A 23,641-nucleotide genomic window follows, 5' to 3' on the forward strand; every position below is an offset into this window, starting at 1 on the left:
GTATAATATGAGGAAATTTTAGATTCTGATTTTTCATTAAAGGAATCTTATCTGTATTTAACATACTGAAATGCAAATGAATACATAATACTTGAAAAGCACGAGCGCATCTTCCTTTTTTTTTTTTTTTTTTTTTTTGAGACAGAGTCTCACTTTGTTGCCCGGGCTAGAGGGAGTGCCGTGGTGTCAGCCTAGCTCAGAGCAACCGCAAACTCCTGGGCTCAAGCAATCCTCCTGCCTCAGCCTCCTGAGTAGCTGGGACTACAGGCATGTGCCACCATGCCCGGCTAATATTTTTCTATATATATTTTTAGTTGTCCAGCTAATTTCTTTCTATTTTTAGTAGAGACGGGGTCTTGCTCTTGCTCAGGCTGGTCTCAAACTCCTGACCTTGAGCGATCCACCCGCCTCGGCCTCCCAGAGTGCTAGGATTACAGGCGTGAGCCACCGTGCCCGGCCCGCATCTTCCTTTTAATATGCTTTATTTTGCCTTTGTTTTGTCTGTTAGTTGTATCTACTTTATGGTCCAAAAAAAAGGAATAAAAGTAAATGAAAAGAATCATTTCTACTTATATTCATGCCTCATTTTCATACTCTGCAAAATGTTTTCCCATCTGCTATCACCACCCACATCCTCACAGCAGCCCTGGGAGGAAGGCAGAGCCAGAATGATCATCTCTACTTCATGCATAGGTCATCTGAGGTCCAGCTGAGAAGAGCTTCATTCTTCTAAGTGAAGTATCACAAGAATGGAAAAGCAAACACCACACGTACTCACCATTAAATTGGTACTAATTGATCAACACTAACATGCACGTATGGGAAGTAACATTCATAAGGTGTTGGGCAGGTAGGAGGGGGAGGAGGGGACAGGTAAATCCATGCCTGAAGAATGCAGTGCATGCTGTCTGGGGGATGAGCATGCTTGCCTGGCAGTGCAAAGGCTATTTATGTAACCAAAGTGTTTGTACCCCCATAATAGTCTGAAATAAAAAATAAAAATAAAAGAGTGGCTTTGCTGAGGTCCCAAAGGTGGTTGGTGGAGGCACTGGCAAAGGAGCCCTGGCTCCAGGCCCTTTCTCTGCCTCCTGCCACCTTCCAGTTGCTGCTTTTTCTTCTCTTTCTGTTCTGCCTCTCTCACTTTCCCTTTCCCTCTCTCTCTGCCTTGGTCGTTCTCTGTTTTTCTTTCTACTTCAACCTTCCTCTCCCTGTCCCATCCCTCAGACTGGAGTCAGCTTTGCAAGTTTTCCAAGATTTTTCTCACCCTAGACATCTGCCAGCCCCACAGCCACAGCCCCATCTCACTGCCTGGAGCAAGCCCTTTCCGGGTGCCAGGATGCAGAGATTAACTCTGGCCTCTCCAACTAGCCCCAGATAAGGTAAGGGTGGGGATCAGCATTATAAACAGGCTCCATCCTTCCCCCCGAGCCCAGGCTCCAGCTAGCTCAGGCTACACCATCCCAGGATCAGCATGGCCGTCCACCAGTGGGTGGTCACCCTGGCCTTGGCTATCCTCATCGTGGACAGGGGTGAGTGGGCAGACCTGGATTCCCTGTGGTTTGGTGTTGGTAAGTGAGCTTGGGGATGGGGGCAGAGCAGAGCCTGGAGCACCCTGTAAGACCAAGGCTCTCTGTGTACACTTTCATTCTGCCCGTGCACCTTCCACTGTGGTGGGGAAAGCCTTGGGCTGGGAGTAAAGAAACTTGAGCTCCAATCCCGACTCTGGGCCAGAATTGCCGAAGTCCCCCCTCCTCTTGGAGCCTGAGTTTCTCCAGCTGTAAAGTAGGAGTTGTCCCAGTTCAAAGCTGCACTGAGCAACCAGTGGGCTGGAAGTTGGGGAGGCAGAAGGGAGCAGGTGGGTCCCAGGCCTCAGGGGAAACAGACGAGTATGCTGGCTGCAGGGTAGTGGGTGCTAACAGAGACCTGGTCCTCTGAGCTCCTGTTCTGCTCTGACAGGCTGTGGTTTGGGACTGAGGGCCACCCTGTGAGCACATGAGAACCCTTGCCTGGGAGCCCGGGCCTGGGGGTGAACACATACACCTGGGTGGGGCCTCCTCAGGGCCTGGGGCACCTCTGCAGTCTCACAGCTACTGTGCCAGGCACTTCTCCGAGCCCTTAAGACACATCAGTGACCAAAACAAAGAACTGTCCTAAAGGAGCATAAATCCAGTGGGGTAGGGGAGAAGGGAAAAGACAATAAACAAGACAGGCATGATGTATGTTAAACAGTGTATTAGAGGGTGACAAAGGCTGAGGAATGATAGGGATTGGGAGCGGGTTGCGATTTCAAATTAGAGGACGTCTCTCTGAGAGGCTGATATTTGAGTAAACCTTGAAGGAGGTGAGGGAGTGAGCTGTGTGGATATTTGGAAGCAGAGGGTTTCAGGCAGAGGAACAGCCAGTGGAAAGGCCCGAGGTGGCAGCATGCCTGGAGCGTCTGAAGTACAGCAAGGCCAATGTGGCTGGAGGGGACCCGGAGCAGAATGACAGGAGAGAGGAGAGGCAACTATGAACCATACCGGGTGAGGCCTTGCGGCCCAGTGTGAGAACCTGGCCTTTCCTCTGAGTGAAATGGGAGGCACTGAAGGGTTCCGAGCAGCCAGTTATGTCTTTAAAGGATTGCTGTGGTTGGGATGTTGAGAATAAACTGGGGGCAGAGATAAAGGAACCCCAAGGAGTTTAGGTCCACAGGGAGGCAGTGTGACCCGTGAGTAGGATAGCCATGGTGGCGTGAAAGAAGCTTAAATCCAAGTCCACTCAGGAAACCGTGGGGGACATCAGGGAAGGCCCCACTGGGAGGCAGCATCAGAGCCTGGAAAGGAGGGTATGATTCAATAGGAGGAGAACAGGGGTGAGGTCATTTCGGGAGAGGGGAACCGCATGAGCCAAAGCAGAGTGTTCCAGGAACAGTGAGCAGAGAGGAGTACTGGGCCTGAGGGACAGACGAAGTGTACTAGAAAGTGAGCCCAAGGAGCAAGTTTAAGGTCAGCTCACGCAGTGCCCTAAACATAAGACTAAGGAGCTCAGGTCCATGGGGAGGCTTAGTGATCACAAGGGAAACATAGAAAGGCTTTATATATATATATTTTCTCAATGCTTTTCTTTCCCGTAATAGTCATATATCATGCAATTCACAAATCTTATCACTCAGTGAATCTTATTAGCCAGCTTTGACAATGTATTTAATATATACCTGTGAACCCAAACCCCTATAAAGATATAGAACCCTCCATTGCCCCAGAAATTTCCCTCATGCCAGTCAATCCCCACCCCTATGCCACCCCCCAGGGGCAACCACTGCTCTGTTTTTTTCACCATAGATTAGTTGGCCTATTCTAGAATTTCCCATAAGTGGAATCATATAGTATGTAGTCTTTCCTGCCTGGTCTTTTGCTCAACAAAATGTTTTTGAGACTCAGCCATGTTGTTGTGTGCATCAGCTGCTTGTTTGTTTTTGTTGCTAAGTAGTACCTCACTGTATTTACTTATCCATTCTCCTGTTGAAGGACATTTGGGTCACTTTCAGTTTTGGCAATTATGACATGGAAGGGTTTTAAGTAATGCAGTGACAAGTTCAGATTTGCATTTTGATGCCCCAATGCCAGGCTTAACCAGCACATCAGAGGTGACATTCTCAGTTCCCATCTCCTTCTCTGCCTTGGAAATCTCTTGTGACAGCATCTCCACAAGGTAACACCACATTGCCTTGCACACCTCCAGTGACAACTCTGCTTCTGGAGACAGCCTCCTCCACTGTGGCATAGCTCCCAGAGAAAAGTCTGCTTCCTATGGAACCCAAACCTGCCTCCATGCAGCCTCTCCACACAGACGGGCTCTGCTCTGTGGGGCAGAGAACAAGCCATCTCTCCCTCTGCCCCACGACAGCCCTTCAGAGACCTTAGGAAGCATCCTGCCCTTCTCTACGTTACTTACACACTCTTCCTTCCACCTGTGCCATTAGGTATGGCTCCAGTTCCCTCATCCACCCTTCACACTCACCAGTCACTTCACAGTTTGCTCACGTCCTACAAGCAGTTCAGCCAGACCTTGAGGGGCACAACTGTGCGTGTAGAAAGACTCAGGCCCTGGAGAATGACGGCCCCGTGTGAAAATCCCAGCTCTGCCTTAACAAACGGCATCGTTTTGCCTCTTTGAGTCTCCTTCATAGGCCAGTCAAATGCCCCAGGAAATAGCCTCTGCGATCCGCATGCAGGTTACTGGGGAGCGTTCACGGGAGTCCCAGCCATGAGGGTGAGGGAAGCTGACTGTGATGCAGTGCAAGGGGCTTCAGAGGGTCCTACAGGGAGCTTTGGCGCTGGGCTGGCCCTTCAGCACTGCTCTGACAAGGTCAGGGCCTCTGTACCGACATCATCCTGTCAATGGATATGGGCCGTTCCTGGGTAGGGGATGCAACCTTGGGCAAGGCAGCTCCGTGCTCTGAGGGTAATTCCTATGAAAGTTCTCGCTGTGAGCGGTCAGTGCTCCTGGCAGCTGGGGAAATGAGGGCCTCAGTCCAGCAGGTGGGCTCTGGGCAGCAGACCACACAGCATCCACCTCTGCCTCCTTCTTCCCGCTGTTTCACAGTAGTAAGAGAGCTGTGAAGAGTACTTAAAATCATGTATTCTCAATGCCTGGCACATAAAACTGCTGAATTGTTATTTTTATCATTATTATATGGGACATAATTCCAGTGGGATATAACTAATGAGGAATAGACTGGACCGTCATCTCCCTAATTCGAAACTTTCTGTCTCTGTTCATGTAACCCAAGATCACACCAGCTTTCTGACAGCCCCATTGTCCGGTGGCTCACTACCTTTCCTTGAGGAGTTCCAGATTGGGCAGAGGCTGGGCCAAGCCCCCTGAAGAAGGAGAAGCTGCCCTCAGCGCCCTGGACCTGGAGCCTAGAGCCAATATCATCTAATTTTTGCTTTTTTTTTTTTTTTATCTTTCAGAAGTGCCAGTGTCAGCAGGAAAGCCCACTTTCTCAAGAACGGTAAGGTAGCTGCTTGCTGTTCTGGCCTTCCCTCTGCAGAGGGGAGTCTTCTCATCCACGTTGAGTAACCAGTGTTAATTATTCTCCATGCTCCTGCTCAGACACCTTCCATGGCTGCAAGGTGGCCAGGGTGGCCTCCTGAGCCTGCATGTTTGCCAGATTAGCCCCTCCAGTAGGCCCAGACCCCTCACCAAAGTCCGGATCCTGCCCTCAAAGCCCCGGAGGTCTGCCCCTACCTGGTCTCCAAGGCCCCTTCCATCACCGAGATCTCCCCACCCAGGCTCAACAGGACAGGGTGTGCTCTCCACTTTGTGTAGTGCAGGCAGACAGGCCACAGGATTCAGGCCAAAGAGGTGACTCTGGCAAACTGAATGGACCTGTGGAGTGTGCCAGCCTCCCCCAACCTCATTCTATCATTCATCCCTTCACTCTGATTGCACAAACACCAATTTGTCCCTGAACCCCGAGTCAACCTTGGCCCCAGGTCTGCATTCCGAGGTAGCGGTGCTGGCATCCTTGAGACCCTCCACCTGCCCTTTCACATAGGTGAGTGAGGAAGCTCAGAGCCACCTCCCCATCTAGCAGCATCTTCCCCATCAGTCCAACAGAACCCAGCTTACCTGGTGCCAAAGAGTCAAATACTTTACATACATTATTTCAATTAACCCTATGTGAGAGAAACACTATTACTATTTACAATTTCTACAGATGAGGAAACTGAGGCTCAGAGAGCAGAAATAGCTCATCTAAGGCTACACAGCTAATCAGTGGCAGAATTCAGGTCTCCAGGGCCCAGACCTTCACTGCTGCACCACACTGCCTCCCTCACCCTACCTTGTCTCAGGCTTCAATCCCAGTATTGACCCAGTTCTGACATTGACCTCAAGCCTGGCCTGAAACCCTTTCAGCCTGAACCTCAGTTAAACCCCAAGCCCTGCCCCATTTCTCCAGCCTTCCCACCCTGTGCAGCCTTCCTGCCAAGGGCCTGATATATCATGTATGCCAGGGTGAGTTCAGGAGACCTGGGGAGAGGGGTGCCTCCTGGGAATGATGGGTGGTTCGGTATCCTGTGCTCTTCAATGGGACCAGTAGCAGAGGTTCTAGTCAGGCCCTCTAAGGAGCATGTGAACCAGTTCCAGGAGCTTGATGCCCAAACTCACTCTACACACGTAGACATAAACACAGGCACACACTTGGATGCCCACCCATCCGGGCTCAGCAAACAGATACATATATGATATAAACCCAGCCACAGGCACACACATGGTCTGTGCACACATATAAGCAAACACACCAAGGGGTCCTGAGTGGGTTGGTTTCATGCTCACCAAGCCCACACTGGAGCATTCTTAGATCTAGCTCCTCATTGGGGCTCCTCTGGTTCCAAGCAGAACCCCTGGGTCCCTCCCCACTGCCTCCAAATCCCTGAGTCCCCTCCCTCCCTTCTTTTCCACAGCCCATCTGTGAGCACATGGTGGAGTCTCCAGATTGTTCCCAGATATCCAACCTGGTCTGTGGCACCGACGGGGTCACGCACGAGAGTCAATGCCAGCTCTGCTTGACCTGGCTGTAAGTCTGCCCCCCACCTCAGCTTGCTTGGATGGGACTCATCTCTGGCGCAGGCCAAAAGAACAAGATCTGACCTGCTTCTTCCTTCACACATGCTTGGCCTGGGGAGTCCACTGACATTTACCCCTCACAGAATGAACACAAGTATAATTCAGAGAAAAGCTAGAAGCTGGTGGCGGGTAGGGAAGGCTGATAGAAATTCTGGGTTCTTTTTCTTATTCTGCCCCTGACTGACTAGGTGACCTCATTTGTTCTTTCATTTCTCCAGCCAACAATTATTTATTGAGCACTTACTGTGTGCTAAGCCCTGGGACAGAACAGAGCATATACTAAGTTAGGCAATGTCACGGGCCTCCTGGAACACACAGTCTATGGGGGAAGCCAGGCTGCCGGTCAGCCAATTGCAGCACAGAATGCTCATGGCTCAGATGAGCACACAGGGTATCATGGGAGCAGGGAAGAGGCAAGGGCAGGGACACTGCCTGGAGGAGGTGACATCTGAGCTCAACCCTGAGAGATAAGCAGAAATTAGCTAGGAAAAAGAAATGAGGGAAGATAATTCCAGGTATAAGAAGGAGTATTTGGAAAGGTCTAGAAGGGAAAGAAAGTTTGTATTTGAGGAAATACAAGAAGTTGGACATTCTCTAGAGTATAAAATTTAAGGGAGAATGGGGGAGAGGTGAAATGAGTCAGTTAAGGTAAGCAGGGATGAACATGACTTTAGTATGTCAGATCACCTATTTGCTCTCAGATTCTTCACCAGTAAAACCCTCAAAGTTGGCATGAGAGCTAAATGAGATCCTGGAAAAGAGAGTCCTTGGAAGCTGCAGAGCTCTAGACAGATGCGAAAGAAAGTTTGTATCTGAAGAAATATAAGGAGAAGCAGGATTTGTGGTATTTTAGAGAAGGATCATGTTAATTAAAAGCTCTCATGGTTAGGAGATACATTGGAAATAGGATTGACAGGTTTAGTGTGTGACTAGCTGTGAAGGGTGAGGGGAGGAGGCAACATGCTGGCTCCTAACTTGCACACTTGGGTGACTGGTGGTGCCATGTGCTGAGATGGGGGGCTTGTGGGTATGTAGCTGTTTGGCGGGGGCAATGATGTTTGTGGACAGTTAAGCCTCTGAGACGTCCTAGCAGAGATATGCAATGGGCAGCTACATGAAAAGACAAAACAGAGATCTAAGCTAGAGACAAATCTAGCAGCCATCAGCATGCAGTGGTGGCTGAAACCCCAGGAAGCTGAAATCTTCTGGGGCGAGGGGGCAGGGAGAGGGTGTGCAGGGCCCAGCAGGGTGTCTGGGTGGGCTGGTCCCTGAAGGGTACATTATAGTTCCTAATGAGGTTGTCTCATTCCTGTCTCCTGTGATCCTAGAAAAACCAAACGGGACATCCAGATCGTGAAGGATGGCAAATGCTGATCCCACAGGAGCACCTCAAGCCATGAAGTTTCAGGCTGGAAAATAGTGCTGGGCATGGAGAAGACATGACTTGAGTTAAATATCCAGGGCTGAGCACAGTGGCTCATGCCTGTAATCCCAGAACTTTGGGAGGCCAAGGTGGGAGGATTGCTTGAGGCCAGGAGTTCAAGACCAGCCTGGGCAACATGGCAAGAATCCATCTCTACAAAAAATAAATAAATAAAATAAAATAATAATAGAAATAAAATATCCAGCCCAACCCAGTAAAGTGGGCCAGTGTTTCTGGGAACTCTGGGGAGGTGGCTTGAGGTGGGGCGTGGAGGGCAGATCTTGCACTATCCTACTATCCTCCCCTGAATCTGATGTACAGCTCCTCTCCATCCCTCTAGTACTCTTCAACCCTGCCACATGTCCCCTTAGAGGTCCCAGTTACCTTCTACCTATTTGAGAGTCCAGCCCCTGACCCCAGTGCTCATCTGCCCCAGCCCGCACTGTCACTCAGGCCAAGAACCTAGGTGAGATCTGTATTCTCTGCCAATGCCAGGTGCATGGCCCAGCCTCAGAAACCCCCCGTAAGGGTCATCCCGCACCCCTCATGGCTTTCTCCTGGGCTGTACCAGCACTCAGAGGTGTACACACACATACATACACACACATGACACAGTGAGAGTTGATATTCAGGCAGTGAACACAGTACAGCTAAACTGCTGGTTATAAAAACTGAACTAGGTTTTCAACAATTGAAAACAGGTGCTGCCCCAAGCCTTGAGAGGCCTCCCTACACCCTGGCCACCCAGACTGTCCCCTAGAAACCCCTGGGTCGCCCAGTGTCTAGGGTTAATTCCTGGCACAGCAGGATGACTTCCAGACCCCACTCTGCTCTTCTGGTCAACACCCACTCTGACCGGTTGGTAAATATTTTGATGTTAGATGCAGCCCCAGGCACACACCACACACATGCACTCACACAATGGCCCACAGGGACACACAGCATTCAGAAATCCCACTAGAGAACCGAGCGTGTGGTATATGTCAAATACTCTCTCTTTTGGCCAAAGCCTATGGGAAGAGCCTCTTGATAATGGTGGCAAGAGAAAGGCGTAAGGAGAGAGTCTAGCCAGGTAGGAGCAGTTTCATAGACAGATTCCTGCTCTAAGGTTGGCAGAAAGGGCAGGAAATGCTCTGTGGAAAAACACCTGTCTGAAAAAACAGTTAGGGCAACGAAGGCAGGAACCTGCATTCCCTGGACCACTGAAATGGGAACACCAGGCAGGAACTGTTGCTGATAGATTCACAGGTGGCAGGGACAGGGAGGTCATCTGTAGGGCCTTCTACTGTTATTGATCAGCTTATTTCCCACCTGCATATGAATGATGTAGGATTAAGTCTGGCTGTAAGAGACAGAAAACCCAAAATGACAGTAGCATAAACAGACAAAAATTAATTTCTTTCACACATAGACCTATGCAGTATGACAGCACCATGCTCCTTCTATATATTGTTACTCTGCCATCCTCATCAGAGTTTCCACCTCAAGGTCCAAGACAGCTGTTCCAAATCCAGCCATCATGTCTACATTCCAGGCCACAGAGAGGAGGAAAGAAGGGCATACCATCTGCGTCCAAAGATATTTCCCATAAGGTGTACGTACTTTGTTCATATCCCATTGGCAAAAATGTCTCTTGGCCATGCTGGAACAAAGAGACTGAGAAATAGTCTCTATCTGGTTGGCCATGTATTAAACTAAGAATTAGGGGTTCACTTTTTGTAGGAGGAGGACAAAGTGGATACTGGTGACATCTAAAATCTCTGCCCTAAGTGGAAAGCCCCTCTTACAACCAAGTGGTGCAGCCCAGCCAAGCATCTCTTCAGTGACCCTTCCTTCCACTCATAATCTGAGGAATCACAAAGATTAAGCCCGAACAACGTGCTGGGCCCCACTCTGGAAGAAATACCTAATTCCCCACTTACAGATTTAGAATCTGGCCCCATCTTTGGGAACCATGCCAAAACTAAGTGTTGGCCCCTAAATACCATATCTATGGCATGTGACCCTTCTGCCCTGGCCGTTACTAATTGGTCAAGATTCTTCCCCAGGATTTTTCAAACTGGAAATAAGAAAACAGAGGTAGTTCCCCTCTGGTAGTAAAGCTGCAGGATATGCAACATGGGAGGTCCTGGCAGCTGAGCTTCCTACTTTCTGGAAGAAGCAGGACTAAGGATGCTGTGGACATGCAAAGAGAAGAGTAATGCCCAGTGTTTGAGTTTCTTAAGCCCAGCTGCCCTTGATCTTCTCAGAGTTACATGGGTTAATGTGATATCCCGCCCATAAATTTTCTATTTTGCCCAATCTCTTTGGAATTGGGTTTCTGGTACTTTCAACTACAAGAGTCCTGACTATTATATGAAGAAGGGCATCTCACAGGAGGTTATCTTTAAGTTGTGCCTTGAAGGATGCGAAGAAATCACTGACTAAATACAGAATGTGTGGAAGAATTCTTCCGGCTCTGAGGCTGAGGATCAATTTGTGGGATCACATATCCCCATCTGTTCCCCTCATGGTAGGACTTATCATGTCCCAGGAAAGTGAGTAACTGACAAGGGTGTTCTTTCCCCATTCACAGGCAGAGGTGGTGCTCTTGGACGAGCAGATCTGTGTGAGTGGGCCCTGTGTGCCCAGGTCCCAGTCACCAACCTGCACATCTGCCCAGCAATCCATGCCTTAAGGCCTCTTTTCTCAACCCTTAAAAAAGACAGTGGCTATTAACACTGTAAATTGCAGTGCTGACAGCACTTTAGCAGTCAGGTGCACCTATGGAAACTTCACTATTAATGAGTGCTTTCATTAGTCATTCATTCTCCAAATATTTATTGAGATCCCACTATATACAAGACAATGTGCTGTTAACAAGACAAAGAAGCTCCTTCACCCCAGGAACTTACAGTCTAGTATTAAGGGCAAATACTAATCAAATAAACCCAAATAAGCCATCATGGACTATGATAAATGCTGTGAAAGAAAAGTTATGGGAAGCCATGAGAAGATACCACATGGGGGGCGATATGGTTTTGGACAGTAGGTGAGGTTTCTCCGTGGAAGAGATATTTGAGTTAAATTCTGAAGGATGACTAGGAGCTACCTACAGAAGTGGTGGGGGTGGAGGAAGGATGGTGAGGAGCTGTCCAAGCAGAGGTAGCAGCATGTGCAAAGACCCCTGAGCAGGAGAGAGCACCGTGCTTGAGAGGGCACTATGCATCTGAGGTCCTGAAAGAAGACCAGAGTGGCGGACAGCAGAGAGCAAATAAGAGAAAGGCTTGAAATAAGATACCAGAAGGCATGGGGTAAGGACTTTGGCCTTTATTCTAAGAGAATGGGGAGCCATTGGAGGTTTCTAAAAAAGGGACTACCGTGATTAAGACTTGCACTTTATGATCACTCAGGCTGCTCTGTGGAGAACGAACTGGAGAGGGCCAGAGAAGAAGTGGAGACACTAACATAGAAGGAGAGAGGAAGAGAGAGAATAAGAGCACAGGCATGTGCAACCCCACGTTGGTTGCAACACACTACAGTAGAGATTAAAAGCACTGGCTCTAAAATCAAACTGCCCAGCTTTGTGTCCTGGCTTTGCCATTTATTCTACGACCTTGAGCAAATTACCTGAGTTCTCTCAGTTTCCTTATCTCTAAATGGGGATAATACCTGTTTACCTGTTAGCTTATGTGAGAATTAAATGACTAATGTATATATAAAGAACTTAAAACAGTGTCCAGCACACAGTAACTTCTCATTAAGTGTAGTGTGGCCCAAGGCCACCCAGCTACTATATAAAAACAGATCAACAGTGAACCACTCTGATTAAAGCTGAGAGTGGGTGGGCTAGGCCCTGAACCTCGTCCATGCGTCCATCTCTACCATTGCCTTGTCTAAGGTCTTACCCACCCAGTCCTAAATTCCTGGCACTTCAATGACTCCTGCTCTGCCAAATGAGTGGCCTGTTAGGAATCTGTCGCCTGAGCACTATGTTGAAAAATGAGGTGACAGCAGCTGACCAGTGTAAGAAGAGTTCTAGCATGCAAGGCCACTCTGAACTTTATTAAACATAAATTATTACTAGCGCCACAAAAGGTTTTTCCTCATCAATCAAAAAAACAAAAACAAACCCTCTTCTGCTCAATGATGGGCATATAATAACAATAAGGGGGAATAGTCCACAAAATGGACAGGAAGAGCCTTGAAGGAAATATAGACCTCAGAAGGGTATGACTAACAGAAATGCCTTTGAAGGAGGCACATGTCACTCCTGAGACGTTTATGGTTAGCTTCACCACCTGCCTGCTTCACTCACTCTGGCTCCCCCTCTTTGCCTTCTGACGCCATGGTTCCAGTCTGGTTTCAAGCAGACCCAAGTTAGAACACTGGGTTCTAACCTTCCAAAGATTTGCTTGAAGACAAGGAAGTCCATGCATCAACCACAAGCCCCATCCCAGGAATGGCCCCCTGATATCTCAGGCCTGTGTCTAGGCAGGGTCACTGGGAGGTGAGGATAAGATCTATAAACAACCCAGCCAGATGTTCTGGAATTAGGTCACCATGAGGGATATCTAGACTACTTGTGTGCCAAACACTTGTTCTAAGCCATTCCCACCATTCCTGACTAGATGCAAACTCCTATTGATTCTGGTTTTACATCTATGGGACGATGGGATCACAAAGACAAAAAAGGCCTCATGTATCTGAAGACCAAGGTAGACTATAAACCCAGAACTAGCCCAGGACAAACCACGAGCTCTCTCCAGCCCAAAGAAAGCACCCAAAAGTAAAAAGAGCTGGGAAAACTTGGGCAGAGGAGGCCCCCTCCAGAAAAGATGGGCTGCTGGACAGCACAGTGACACACAGAACAAGAAAACAGACAGGTGCTCTACTTAAGATCACAAAGACAATACTTTTTCATTGAGAACCGGTGTAGGAGTCCCCTGGCAGCCCTGGAGAAATCAGGAAACTTCTCTTCCAGAGACGGCAGAGCTGGCGGTACTATTGTTTAGGGCAACATAGCCTTTCTCTGCTGCACCTCACTTGGCCAAGGCCAAGTTTGCAGACTGTAGCCGCTCGGTCTCCTGGCAGATGTTCTGCTCCACTGTGTCACACTCAGCTAGGAACGCCTAAAAGATAGACATAGGGCAGTGAGGGCCCATCCAGAGCTAGCCGACTACTGCCCACACAAGACTCTTTGCTTAGCCATTCTGGGAAACCCATGGGTGAGACTCAAAACAGGCTATGCACAGATGAAGATGGGCACCTGGCCTGGGCTCCAAAGTAAGGGGAGGAAAGGAAGAGGGAAGCATAGAACCAGGGTTTCTGACCATGCTTTAGGCCAACAACCTCCCAAAAAGTGGTAAAGACAGGAAGGAAGCCTTGCCTCAAAGTCACTGCACTGCAACTGCACAATTGTAGGGAACACTGTACACATGAACATTGCCTTCTGGGATTGTGTAATGTATCATCCCTATCTGCTCTCCACTGAGTTTCCTCCTTGAACAGTTTAAATCCAAATATAACTATAGGGACATGAAGGGGGCTCTTCTCTGATGTTCTGGGTTCATGTTGATAAATAAATAAGAACCAGGCCAGGCCGGGCATGGCGGCTCACGCCTGTAATCCTAGCACTCTGGGAGGCCAAGGCAGGAGGATCGCTCGAGGTCAGGAGTTCGAGACCAGCCTGAGCAAGAGCGAGACCCCATCTCTGCTAAAAATAGAAAGAAATTATCTGGCCAACTAAAAATATATAGAAAAAATTAGCCGGGCATGGTGGCACATGCCTGTAGTCCCAGCTACTAGGGAGGCTGAGGCAGGATTGCTTAAGCCCAGGAGTTTGAGGTTGCTGTGAGCTAGGCTGACGCCAGGGCACTCTAGCCCAGGCAACAGAGCAAGACTCTGTCTCCAGGAAAAAATAAAATAAACAAGAACCAAAAAAACCCATACCACACACCACACTTCTACCCTACTTTGAACAGATAAACACACGCACCAACACATTAACATATTACGCTTTGTCATGCACTATCACACAACTCACCTGAACCTTTTTCACCAAACCTTTCCTTTTCAGTCTGCTGTCTTTGAAATTTTCTGGCAGGATCTATGAAAGAATATGTTGACACATAAACAATCCTCAGTGAAAATGACATAAGGACACATCAGAAACACTCACAGTACATCACCAGGTCACAGGTCACTGATGTGAATAAGACGTGCATTTTTAGGAGTCCTTTCCTTAGGTCTGTATCCAACATGGCCCTTTCCATAGCTCTCATCCCCTTGTTCTCAGTGTCTGGGCCATAGAAACTGATCTGTAACACAAACTTTGTTCTTTCACTGTTTCCTAGGTATGGATACCATGCCCTAGCCAGATCATGAACTCACTGTGCCAGGAAAAGTGTCTTCTGCTTCTTCTTTATAGCACCTCCCCCTACCCCCGGCAATAGAATCACAACCACAGAGCAGTTCACCCTCAAGAATAAAGCATCAGGCTAGTGATATTATTATTGTCATCTGTAAAAAAGAACCTGGGGCCAGTGATTTTCTACAGTGTCATAAGATCTGGGTCTGGCTGAATTCTGTATAGGTAATGAGCTCAGTAGGATTATCAGTCACATGAATATCAAGGAAAGTGAAATCCTGTGTTTCTTTGACCATGAGATCACGGACTACTTGGGTTCCAGCTTCATGATGATTACAGATGCTATTAGCATAGATAAATACAGATGACAAAAGTCCTATGCTGGTGAGCTGTGAGTGCCTAGAAATCAGGAACTGTCTTACCATTCTGTGTATTCACCCAGGACCTAGCAGAGTGTCCAGCACACAGTAAGTGCTTATATCCTCAGGTGATGGGTTTGCTCAGGCAATAGGAGTGCATTACTGAAAGAGTGAAATTGTCTGAAATATAGTCAAAGAAAACTAGCTCTTCTCGGCTGAATATTTACTTACTAGTGTGTCAATCTCCTCCAAGATCTTCATAAACTGCTCTATTGTGGCTTTTACTCTCCTATCAAGTTTGCAGAGAGCTTCAGCTTGCAAATCCTTGGCCAGAAAACCCTGTGAGGAAATAATGCATTATTGCAAGGGTTCTGTGAGACTGATGGAAAACTCCAAGCCACAGCACTGGTGAAGTAACCATACCCTGAGTCCACCACAGCCCTGATAGGCCAGGCCACATCTTAGACTTACAACTTCATCTCTTGGAAAAAACAGAAAGGCTGGCCTAGGTCAGTCCAAGAATTTGACCAGGCTACAGGCCACTCTATCTCACATGGCCCACTGGGGCTGCAAATGCACCCTGAGGCTTACCTCCAGTGAAGCCCCCTGTCACAAGAGGCAGACATTAAGAGCACAGGCTTTATAGTTTTAAAGGCCTGAGCTTGAATCCTGACTGCCACTTACTAGCTTCTCATCTTGAGCAAGTTACTTAGGCTATCCATGTCTCAGTATCCTCATTTCTAAAATGAAGATCATGATACCCAAACCCCAGAAGGTTACAGTGAAGATAAAGAAGAATATATGCAGATGCTTAATAAAACTTGTGGCACAGACATGCTAACAAATGGCAGCAGCACTTATATTATTTTGATTAAACTGTCTTATGGTTTACTCACATTGCTTAGCCTGATGACGAGTTAGCTGGTGACAAGAGTTGGACAGCAGGGATCTCTGAGGATGTTTATCAAACATGGACCTTCTATGAATCAACAAAATATTCTTTGCCTTGCCAAACACACTATAACAATTATCAAAGCCAAGAGCTACAAATACAGATTCAACTACATGTAGCAAGAGTTTTAAACATCACCCAGAAATTCCAACTGAAAGAATTTATTCTATCAGAAAAAATGAGATGTGGTCAAAAAAGATTTATGTCCAAGTATGTTCAAAGAAACATTACACATAATGGTAAAAATAATATTAAGTGATGAACAGTAGAGAATTGATTAGGTAAACTGTGATATATTCACATATGATGAAATATTATGAAAGCTTTGAAAAGTATGATCATTTTCAATGACATAGGAAAATGTTCCATTTTTTTTTAATCCAACAAAAGAATGATTTACAAAATGTGCTAATATGTCAAATTTTTTTCTTTTAAGATGAAAACCATATTTCAGGCTATAGTAGCGGTTATCTCTGAGTCAGAGCCTTATAGGTAATTTTTATTTTCCACATTAGTGCCTATACATGTATTCAGAACATTTGTACAATCAGCACATATTAATTTTATAATTAAAACACAAATAATATCCATTAATGTTATTAAGTGAGGGGGGAAAGAAATATGTGGTCTTAGGCTATTCCTAATCCTTACCGGGTTTCTATATTCCATCTCTAATAGAAGGAATTTAATAGGATAACCACCCATACACACCACCCCCTCTCCCCACCAAAATCATGTTAAACCTAGACCTTCTATGAATCAACAAAATATTCTTTGTCTTGCAAACACACTACAACAGCCTGCACTGGGGGAAGCTCCCTGTTCTATTTCAGACAATACATGATCCTAGCATGGAAGGTGCTCTCCTGTGAGCATAAATGGATGCTGGCTGGGATCTGACAATAACAACGCCAATAATAGTTAAAAAGCACTTAGTATGTGTTAGGCTCAACCTATATTATTTAATCCTCACAGCAACCCTAAGAAGGAAATATCACCATTATTCTCTTTTTACAGCTGAGAAACTCGAGAAACAAACTTGCCCACAGTAAGAGAAAGGGTAGAGGCAGGATTTGAATCCAGGGAGTCTGACTGCAAAGCATGCCCTTGTAACCACACATTACATCCACGGGGTTCTTACAGAAGGCAGAAAGACGAAGTCCGTGAAGAGAGTTACCTGCTGGATTCCAGCAAACTCTTTATTCAACTCTTCTAGTTGGTCAGCTATCTTCTCCACAGACTTCTCCAAATCTTTCAATTTCTTTAGTTCAACCTCTTCCTCTGGACTGTTCTAAAATGGTTAAGAATAAAATAAAGTCAATAATCACCAAGAACAGCAGCCTCGTCAGGAAAAAAGCTGACCAAAATTGGGCTAAATCACTCACCTAAAAAGAATGGTCTTAAATTAACTATGCTGCTTCTTGGAAAGCAAGTCAAAAGGTTATACATTTAAAGTTCAGGCATTTATGAGGAGAAAAGATTTTTTCCTCCCTCTCTGGAGGCTTGGGAAGAGTTAGTCTGTTGTGCCAAGATAGTGCTAAGAGTCCTCAGATAGCTGTATACTGTAAATTACGATATAATGCCAAAATGCAGCAAAATATTTCAGCTACAAGTTATAAGTTTGGTCATTTGGAAGCTTGACTTTTTGGTTTGCTATAATGTTAAAACCTCTAATGGGTGTTAGTTTCTCTGAAGTATATTATTATTGACTTTTCCTATAAAACAAAGCATTAAGTTATCTTTCCTGCCTGCCTTACATTGTATACTAGACTTCATTGTTGTCTCTCATGCTTCTTGGGTTACTTACTGATTTATGCTAGCCATGGAAAGCTATCAATAACAGTTTCATGCTTATACCAAAGAATTAAATCTGATCCTTAATATCTGATATTTTGCCAGTACTTAGACTGATAAGGGATTATTGGAAGCCAGTCACAGAATTTGAAAATAAACTCAGTTTCTCTTTAGCTATTTGATGCTTTTCATAGAGGCCAAGAACTCACTGCAAAACATTTTTGCAAATATGAATGCTTATATTTGGTCCAGGAACAACACATTTTATGCTGGTTTAGAATTACTGGTAGTTTATTTTAAGGCAAAGGAAAAGCAACTGAGCGTGAATTTGCTGTCTTTAGAACAGTTTATGAAAATATGGTATAAAGGTGTTTTTATTTTCCTGTTAAATATTATTGTACAGAACTATTATTAATGCCATTTTTTGGAAAACCTTAAAAATTGCCCCAAATGTTGACATTTAAATGCGTCAAATAACAGTGTCTTTGGTATATTAAACTTTTGCTCTTCATGCATCTGTAATTTAATTTTCAAGTATAAAATTTTGCCTTTGGTACAACTAAATTAAAACTCTTGAGTAATAACATGATGTATATAAACAAAACAATATGCTTTGTTGGAGGAAAATTTCCTTTCTTGGAATGTGGTTGTAGTCATCCTTGTTCAGTTCTTAAAAGTTTTTGTTTTTGTTTTAAACAGGATGCAACTTAAAATTTCCTTTGCATCAAGGTGTATGCAAAACATTGATGCAGTGCATCATAAAATGAAAGTTTGTATTTAATGAGGAGGTGCTTTACACTGTACTTTTTGGTGTTTTTTGGAAAAGTTACATTTAGATCTATTCTGAAGCTGTTCACTTTTAACAAATAAAATGTTACAGGTTTCACATGATTTATTCTTAAAAAAAAAAAAAAAAGGTTATACATTAAGGTTTTCCATATACACATATACAAAGACTCCAGACTACAGAGAATGTATTAGGCAAACATTCTGGTGAGGGCCCTGACAGCTTGGGTTGAGAGAATGGAGCCAATTCAAGTGCTAGATTCAGCCTCAGCCCTGGACTGATCAACAGCCAGACTGAGGCCTGCAGGGTAAACAAATCACAGTGAACACCTGTGAGGAATCCAGAATGGCAAGACAGGCAGAATTCTATTCCTTTAAATGGAATTCCTATTAATAAATGTCAGCTTCCAACTGAGCTCTCCTATTTAACATGATGATAATGATAACAATGATGAATACTTTTACAGAACATTCCCAACATGCCAGACACTATCCTAAGCACATTACCTGTATTATATTTTTAAGTCTTTTCAGAACCCTATGAAGGAGGTACTGTTTTACAGATGACGAAATGGAGACTTAATGTAGTAGAGTAACCTAAGGTCACACAGCCCAAAAGAGGTGGAGCAGATTTAAGTTCAGACTTGGCTCCACACACTCCAGGTCAGCTCTTACTAGAGGTCTCATAGCTTCTTCGAACTCAACCCTTGAGTCCTGCCTGTTGCACATCACAGTTCTCTCTGACCCTTAAGGAAAAAAATCAGAATATTTTCCCTTCTCTCACCTAAACAACTGGTAGCCAGGTTCAGCAGCTTCCTGCTTTGTTATGCCATCACAAATTGTTCATTCCTCTCTGTGGTCAAATCCTTAGTTCCAGTCTCCTGGCAGTTCCAAGTTCCAAATTAGGTTTCTTTGCCTCCACTTTGCTAATCTCTGCTCTCTCTACTCAGCTACTTCACTATAAGTACGGGAACTTCATATGCTCAACAATTGCACTGTGTCACAATTCAAGGCTGGCCACAGCCCTCTCTCATCACCCAAGGGGCTGCTGCCCTCACCTGTCACCCACTGACTCGTTCTCTCCCCTGCTTGGCTCTTTAGTCTGAACCTGTCCTTTCAGTCAAAGAACATTTTCCTCTTGTGGAAGATTTTAGTTAAAAGGGTGGTTAAAGGAAGAGAGGCTCCTGAAACCAAACAGAGAATTTATTTTTAATATCTACAGGTTTATTTTAACAAAAAGCTATCTTGCAAATTCCGCCCCAAATTGATAAAGCCTGTCCCAGGCACAATTTTAACTAGACTGAGATTCCACCACCAAGTCAAAAGCCATGTTACTGAAGCAGCACAGCCACTACTAATTCCTAGAGGGAAAAGTCCTAACCAATAGGAACAAGAGATAAGAACAATAAAACTGGTTAATCCCACCAAACAAATAAAGACATTTGTTTAGAGAGGTGTTTCACCAAAGCAGAATCTGGGACCCCAGTTTGGCCTTGTAAACAGAAACATGTATAAAAGACTAGTCATTTGATTCTGAGGATTTCTGGTGGAAAAAGCAATTTACCTTTTTCCCAATTAACATGACCCGGCAACCATTTTGTATTCCAAGTACTGACAATGGTGTCTCCATTTCCTTCAGAGATTTTCCTGAAAAGAGAACAAAGGCATGCCAAGTTGTAACAAATATATAACACTGAAAATAGATTTCAGCAAGGGTACAGGTAACAGACAAATGTGTTCACTAATAAGTAAAAGATAAATTGGTATAACCTTTTTAAAGGGTGTCTAAACCCAGTAATTTCACTTCTAGATATTTATCCTAAATAAATAACTGCACAGTAACTATTATATAATAATATTCAGTGCAACCTTATTCATCATTGTGAGAAACTGGAAAAAGCCAAGTATTTAGGAAGAGGGGACTGATTATATATCCACACAATAGAAGACTTTGTGGGCATTAAAACTTACTTTTCCAGGAAACTTCAATGCCACAATAAATGCTCATCACCTAGTATTATTATGAGGGGTTTCACCCAGGGCAACATTTTCTTCTTTGTGCTTTCCTCTATTTTGAAACATGAATTTCTACTGTCTATATAATTAAGAAATAAAATATTTTACAAAAGAAGTGACACTATGAAATATAAATAAAAATGTTTCCTATTACTAAATTCTTTATAATGGCTGACACCCAATGGGATAAATCTGCCCCCATCAGATACCAGAATAACAAGTTCCCATGGGAGTGTGAAGACAGAAGACAGAGGTGAGTCCTGACAGAAATTAGCATCATCTGCTGGGCCTGCCACATCCAGGGCCCAGGTAAGTTTGTTCAAAACCTTCTCTGGGGCTGGGCATGGTGGCTCATGCCTGTAATCCCAGCACTTTGGGAGGCTAAGGTGGGAGGACTGCTTGAGGCCAGGAATTCAAAACCAGCATAGGTCACATAGTGAGAACACATCTCTATCACAAAAAACAACCAAAAAGGGCCGGGCGCGGTGGCTCACGCCTGTAATCCTAGCACTCTGGGAGGCCGAGGCGGGTGGATTGCTCAAGGTCAGGAGTTCGAGACCAGCCTTGAGCGAGACCCCGTCTCTACTAAAAATAGAAAGACATTATATGGACAACTAAAAATCTATATAGAAAAAATTAGCCGGGCATAGTGGCACATGCCTGTAGTCCCTGCTACTTGGGAGGCTGAGGCAGTAGGATCGCTTAAGCCCAGGAGTCTGAGGTTGCTGTGAGCTAAGCTGACGCCACGGCACTCACTCTAGCCTGGGCAACAAAGTGAGACTCTGTCTCAACAAAAAAAAAAAAAAAAAAAAAGAAAAAAACAACTAAAAAGTAAATAAATGTCTCTCTAAAAAAAAACCTTTGAGTCAACACAGTGCCAAGCACTGAAAACACAGCAGTATCTCTGCTCTCATAGAGTTTGTTATTTTAACAGATAAATCAGATGTTAAGCAACTAAGAAATTATTTAATAGTATTAAATGGATTCAATATAAGGTATGCAGAGTAGTGAGGGTACCACATGAACATATAATGGGGAGAAGATCTAACCTAGCTAAGGAAGATTGCCCATATACTTCATCAAAAATGGTAAGATTTCTCCCATCATCATGTGACTTCAAATCTGATACTTGTCTAGATGTTTGAAAGTGTCCAGCACACAGCAGGGTTACATATATTACTTGTTGAAGAAATGAATGAATAATCAAATAAGTAAAAATTGTCCCAGTTTGAAAACTGAAAGAGTTACCATTAGGAAAGGCTAAGCAGTTTCAAATCTTTCGTTTAGCCATAAGGGCTCAAAGCTGGAAGAGAAATGCGTACCTTTAAATATGAGTTTCTGAAAAGGCAGTGGAACCCCTGTGGCCTCTTCAACAACCTGGGCCAGGTCTTGGACAACTGGTTCACTGCTGCCCTGCTGGGGGGTAACATGAAGGTCGTGTTTCTCATTGCCTGGGGAGAAAGAAAAGCATTTGATGAAAATGACCCTTTCACATAAACCAGCATAGGCTGACTCTTCATTAAACTTATTTACCAGTACCAGCCTTTAAGGCCCAACTCCAAAGAGCCAACCCCATCTGCCCTGGTTTCCTCTGGTAACCTGCTCAAGGATTTGTTTCCTCTATTATAATAATTAATATGAATGATATCGGCTAACATTTTAAGCACTTGTCATGGCTGTACTAGGTTCATTTCATGCATTATCTTATTCAATCCTGAGAACAACCCCATGAAGTAGGTACCTATTATTCCCTATTTAACAGATGAGCAAACTGTTAAGTCCAGTTAAGTCCTGCCTATTAAGACCCAACTGGTAGAGTCAGAACTTGAGCTCAGATCTAGCTGATTCCAAAGCCCATGCTTTTCATCACAAGTCATCTGCCTCCTGTGGCCTGACTGCTCTGCAGCCTGTATTGTACTGGTCTTGTATCCCTTGCTATAAGGCAAGGGACCGTTTTCCTCCAACTCTCCCGCTCTGGGCACACTTATAGTACACCCATAGTTGGTGCTCAGTAAATAGACAAATGAATACAGTAAGCAGAGAATTTTTTTTGAAGCAGAGATGCCAATTCTTTTCCAGGGATGTGGACTGTAAGGAGGTAGCCTGTGCCCAGGGCATTACACCAAGCTTTGAGCTCCCCCAACAGCCCCATGAGGTCAGTGGGGACAGGGGTTACCAACTCCACAGATAAGATACCAGATGCCCAGAAAGGAGACATTCATCCCAAGGCCACTCAAAACTGCAGGATCTAGAATCCTGATCTCCAGATTCCGAGACCCTTCTGGTCTCCCTACTTGGTTCTGAGAAAACCTCATAGACTCAGCTCTCCAGTGTACTGATGTTGTTTGTTTCTGTGTCAACTCCAACAACAGGCAGACCCAAAGGGTGCCCAGAGGGTAATTCTTGGACCCACAGGCCACTCAAGCAGCGGACATAAGGCGTTAGACACCAAGAAAGCACTCAATGAGTAAGGAACACCCTTCCAAGTACGAAGTTCAGACTCATCCCAACATGGTCAAATACAAGGCTGACAAAAAGACCCACAATAACTGTGCGGGCACACAAACACAAACAACTCGGCTCACGACGTGAAGCACAGACACGCTCGAACATCCAGGATCAAACAAATGTCCAGAGACAAAATACACTGGCCACAGGGAAAGGTGTGCTGACACAAGCCCGGGACAAGGCTGGCCTCACGGACACAGCCAAAAATCCACACCTCCGGAAGCCAGGACAAACACAAGGACACACGCTTCCAGAGGACACGTGGGCAAACCCACAGACCCTGTCGGATCTTCGGACCCAGCAGAGAGCCCACCCGGCCGCCTGGCACTCACTGTGGGTGACTGTCACGGTGAGCCCGGCTGCCGCCATTTCCTCCCCGGTCACCTCCTCGCTCCGAGTCATCTCCTCGCCCCGGGCCACCTCTTCGCTCTGGGCCACCTCCTCGCTCCGGGCCACCTCCTCGCTCTGGACCACCTCCTCTCTCTGGACCACCTCCTCGCTCTGGGCCACCTCCTCGCTCCGGACCACCTCCTCGCTGCGGGCCGAGCGGGGCTTAACTTTCTTCTTCACCCGCGGCCTGCGAGCGCCGGCGGCGGCGCCCCTGGTGGGTCGGTCATGCCCGCTGGCTGCACTACGGACGGATGGACGCTGAGAGGCAGGCGGGCCGCGGTCGGCCGGGGGCTCCGACTGGCGCGGCTCCCGGCCTAGCCGAGGGGCGCGCCGCCGGGGGCCCAGCCGCTCCCGGTCGCCTAGCGGTCTCCGCGCGCCGCCACGCTCCGCCAGGCCCGCGCTTGTTGACCACCCAGCGATGGTAGCTGAGCGCTGCGTTTGGCGTCTTC

The 23,641-nt window shown here is 45.9% G+C and overlaps 2 protein-coding genes across 2 annotated transcripts; one reads left to right on the forward strand and one right to left on the reverse strand.

Moving 5' to 3' along the window:
• Positions 1 to 1,430: 1,430 nt before the first annotated feature.
• Positions 1,431 to 8,063, forward strand: SPINK4 (serine peptidase inhibitor Kazal type 4). Its single transcript, XM_069474343.1, has 4 exons — positions 1,431 to 1,529; positions 4,956 to 4,996; positions 6,453 to 6,565; positions 7,944 to 8,063. The coding sequence occupies exons 1-4, from the start codon at positions 1,472 to 1,474 to the stop codon at positions 7,987 to 7,989; spliced, it is 258 nt and encodes an 85-aa protein (XP_069330444.1). The 5' UTR covers positions 1,431 to 1,471; the 3' UTR covers positions 7,990 to 8,063.
• A 2,808-nt stretch (positions 8,064 to 10,871) lies between these two features.
• BAG1 (BAG cochaperone 1) lies at positions 10,872 to 23,279 on the reverse strand. The gene is made up of 7 exons (XM_069474344.1): positions 23,135 to 23,279; positions 21,617 to 21,745; positions 19,843 to 19,925; positions 16,876 to 16,989; positions 14,978 to 15,085; positions 14,064 to 14,126; positions 10,872 to 13,149 (listed from the first exon to the last, which is right to left on the reverse strand). The coding sequence occupies exons 1-7, from the start codon at positions 23,202 to 23,204 to the stop codon at positions 13,060 to 13,062; spliced, it is 657 nt and encodes a 218-aa protein (XP_069330445.1). The 5' UTR covers positions 23,205 to 23,279; the 3' UTR covers positions 10,872 to 13,059.
• Between the last annotated feature and the right edge of the window lie 362 nt (positions 23,280 to 23,641).

The sequence above is a fragment of the Eulemur rufifrons genome, chromosome 7 (assembly GCF_041146395.1).
Source record: "Eulemur rufifrons isolate Redbay chromosome 7, OSU_ERuf_1, whole genome shotgun sequence".
In the NCBI taxonomy this organism is placed as follows: domain Eukaryota; kingdom Metazoa; phylum Chordata; class Mammalia; order Primates; family Lemuridae; genus Eulemur; species Eulemur rufifrons.

What these genes read in the sequence shown, in the direction of transcription:
- BAG1 (XM_069474344.1), bottom strand. Translation starts at nt 23,204, where the DNA reads ATGACTCGGAGCGAGGAGGTGACCGGGGAGGAAATGGCGGCAGCCGGG. An exon ending in CACCGTGACAGTCACCCACA is followed by an intron (nt 21,746 to 23,134) that starts GTGAGTGCCAGG and finishes CTTTCTCCCCAG; the next exon opens with GCAATGAGAAACACGACCTT. An exon ending in GTTTGGTGAAAAAGGTTCAG is followed by an intron (nt 13,150 to 14,063) that starts GTGAGTTGTGTG and finishes TCTATCTTTTAG; the next exon opens with GCGTTCCTAGCTGAGTGTGA.
- SPINK4 (XM_069474343.1), top strand. Translation starts at nt 1,472, where the DNA reads ATGGCCGTCCACCAGTGGGTGGTCACCCTGGCCTTGGCTATCCTCATC. An exon ending in AGCCCACTTTCTCAAGAACG is followed by an intron (nt 4,997 to 6,452) that starts GTAAGGTAGCTG and finishes TCTTTTCCACAG; the next exon opens with CCCATCTGTGAGCACATGGT. An exon ending in CAGCTCTGCTTGACCTGGCT is followed by an intron (nt 6,566 to 7,943) that starts GTAAGTCTGCCC and finishes CTGTGATCCTAG; the next exon opens with AAAAACCAAACGGGACATCC.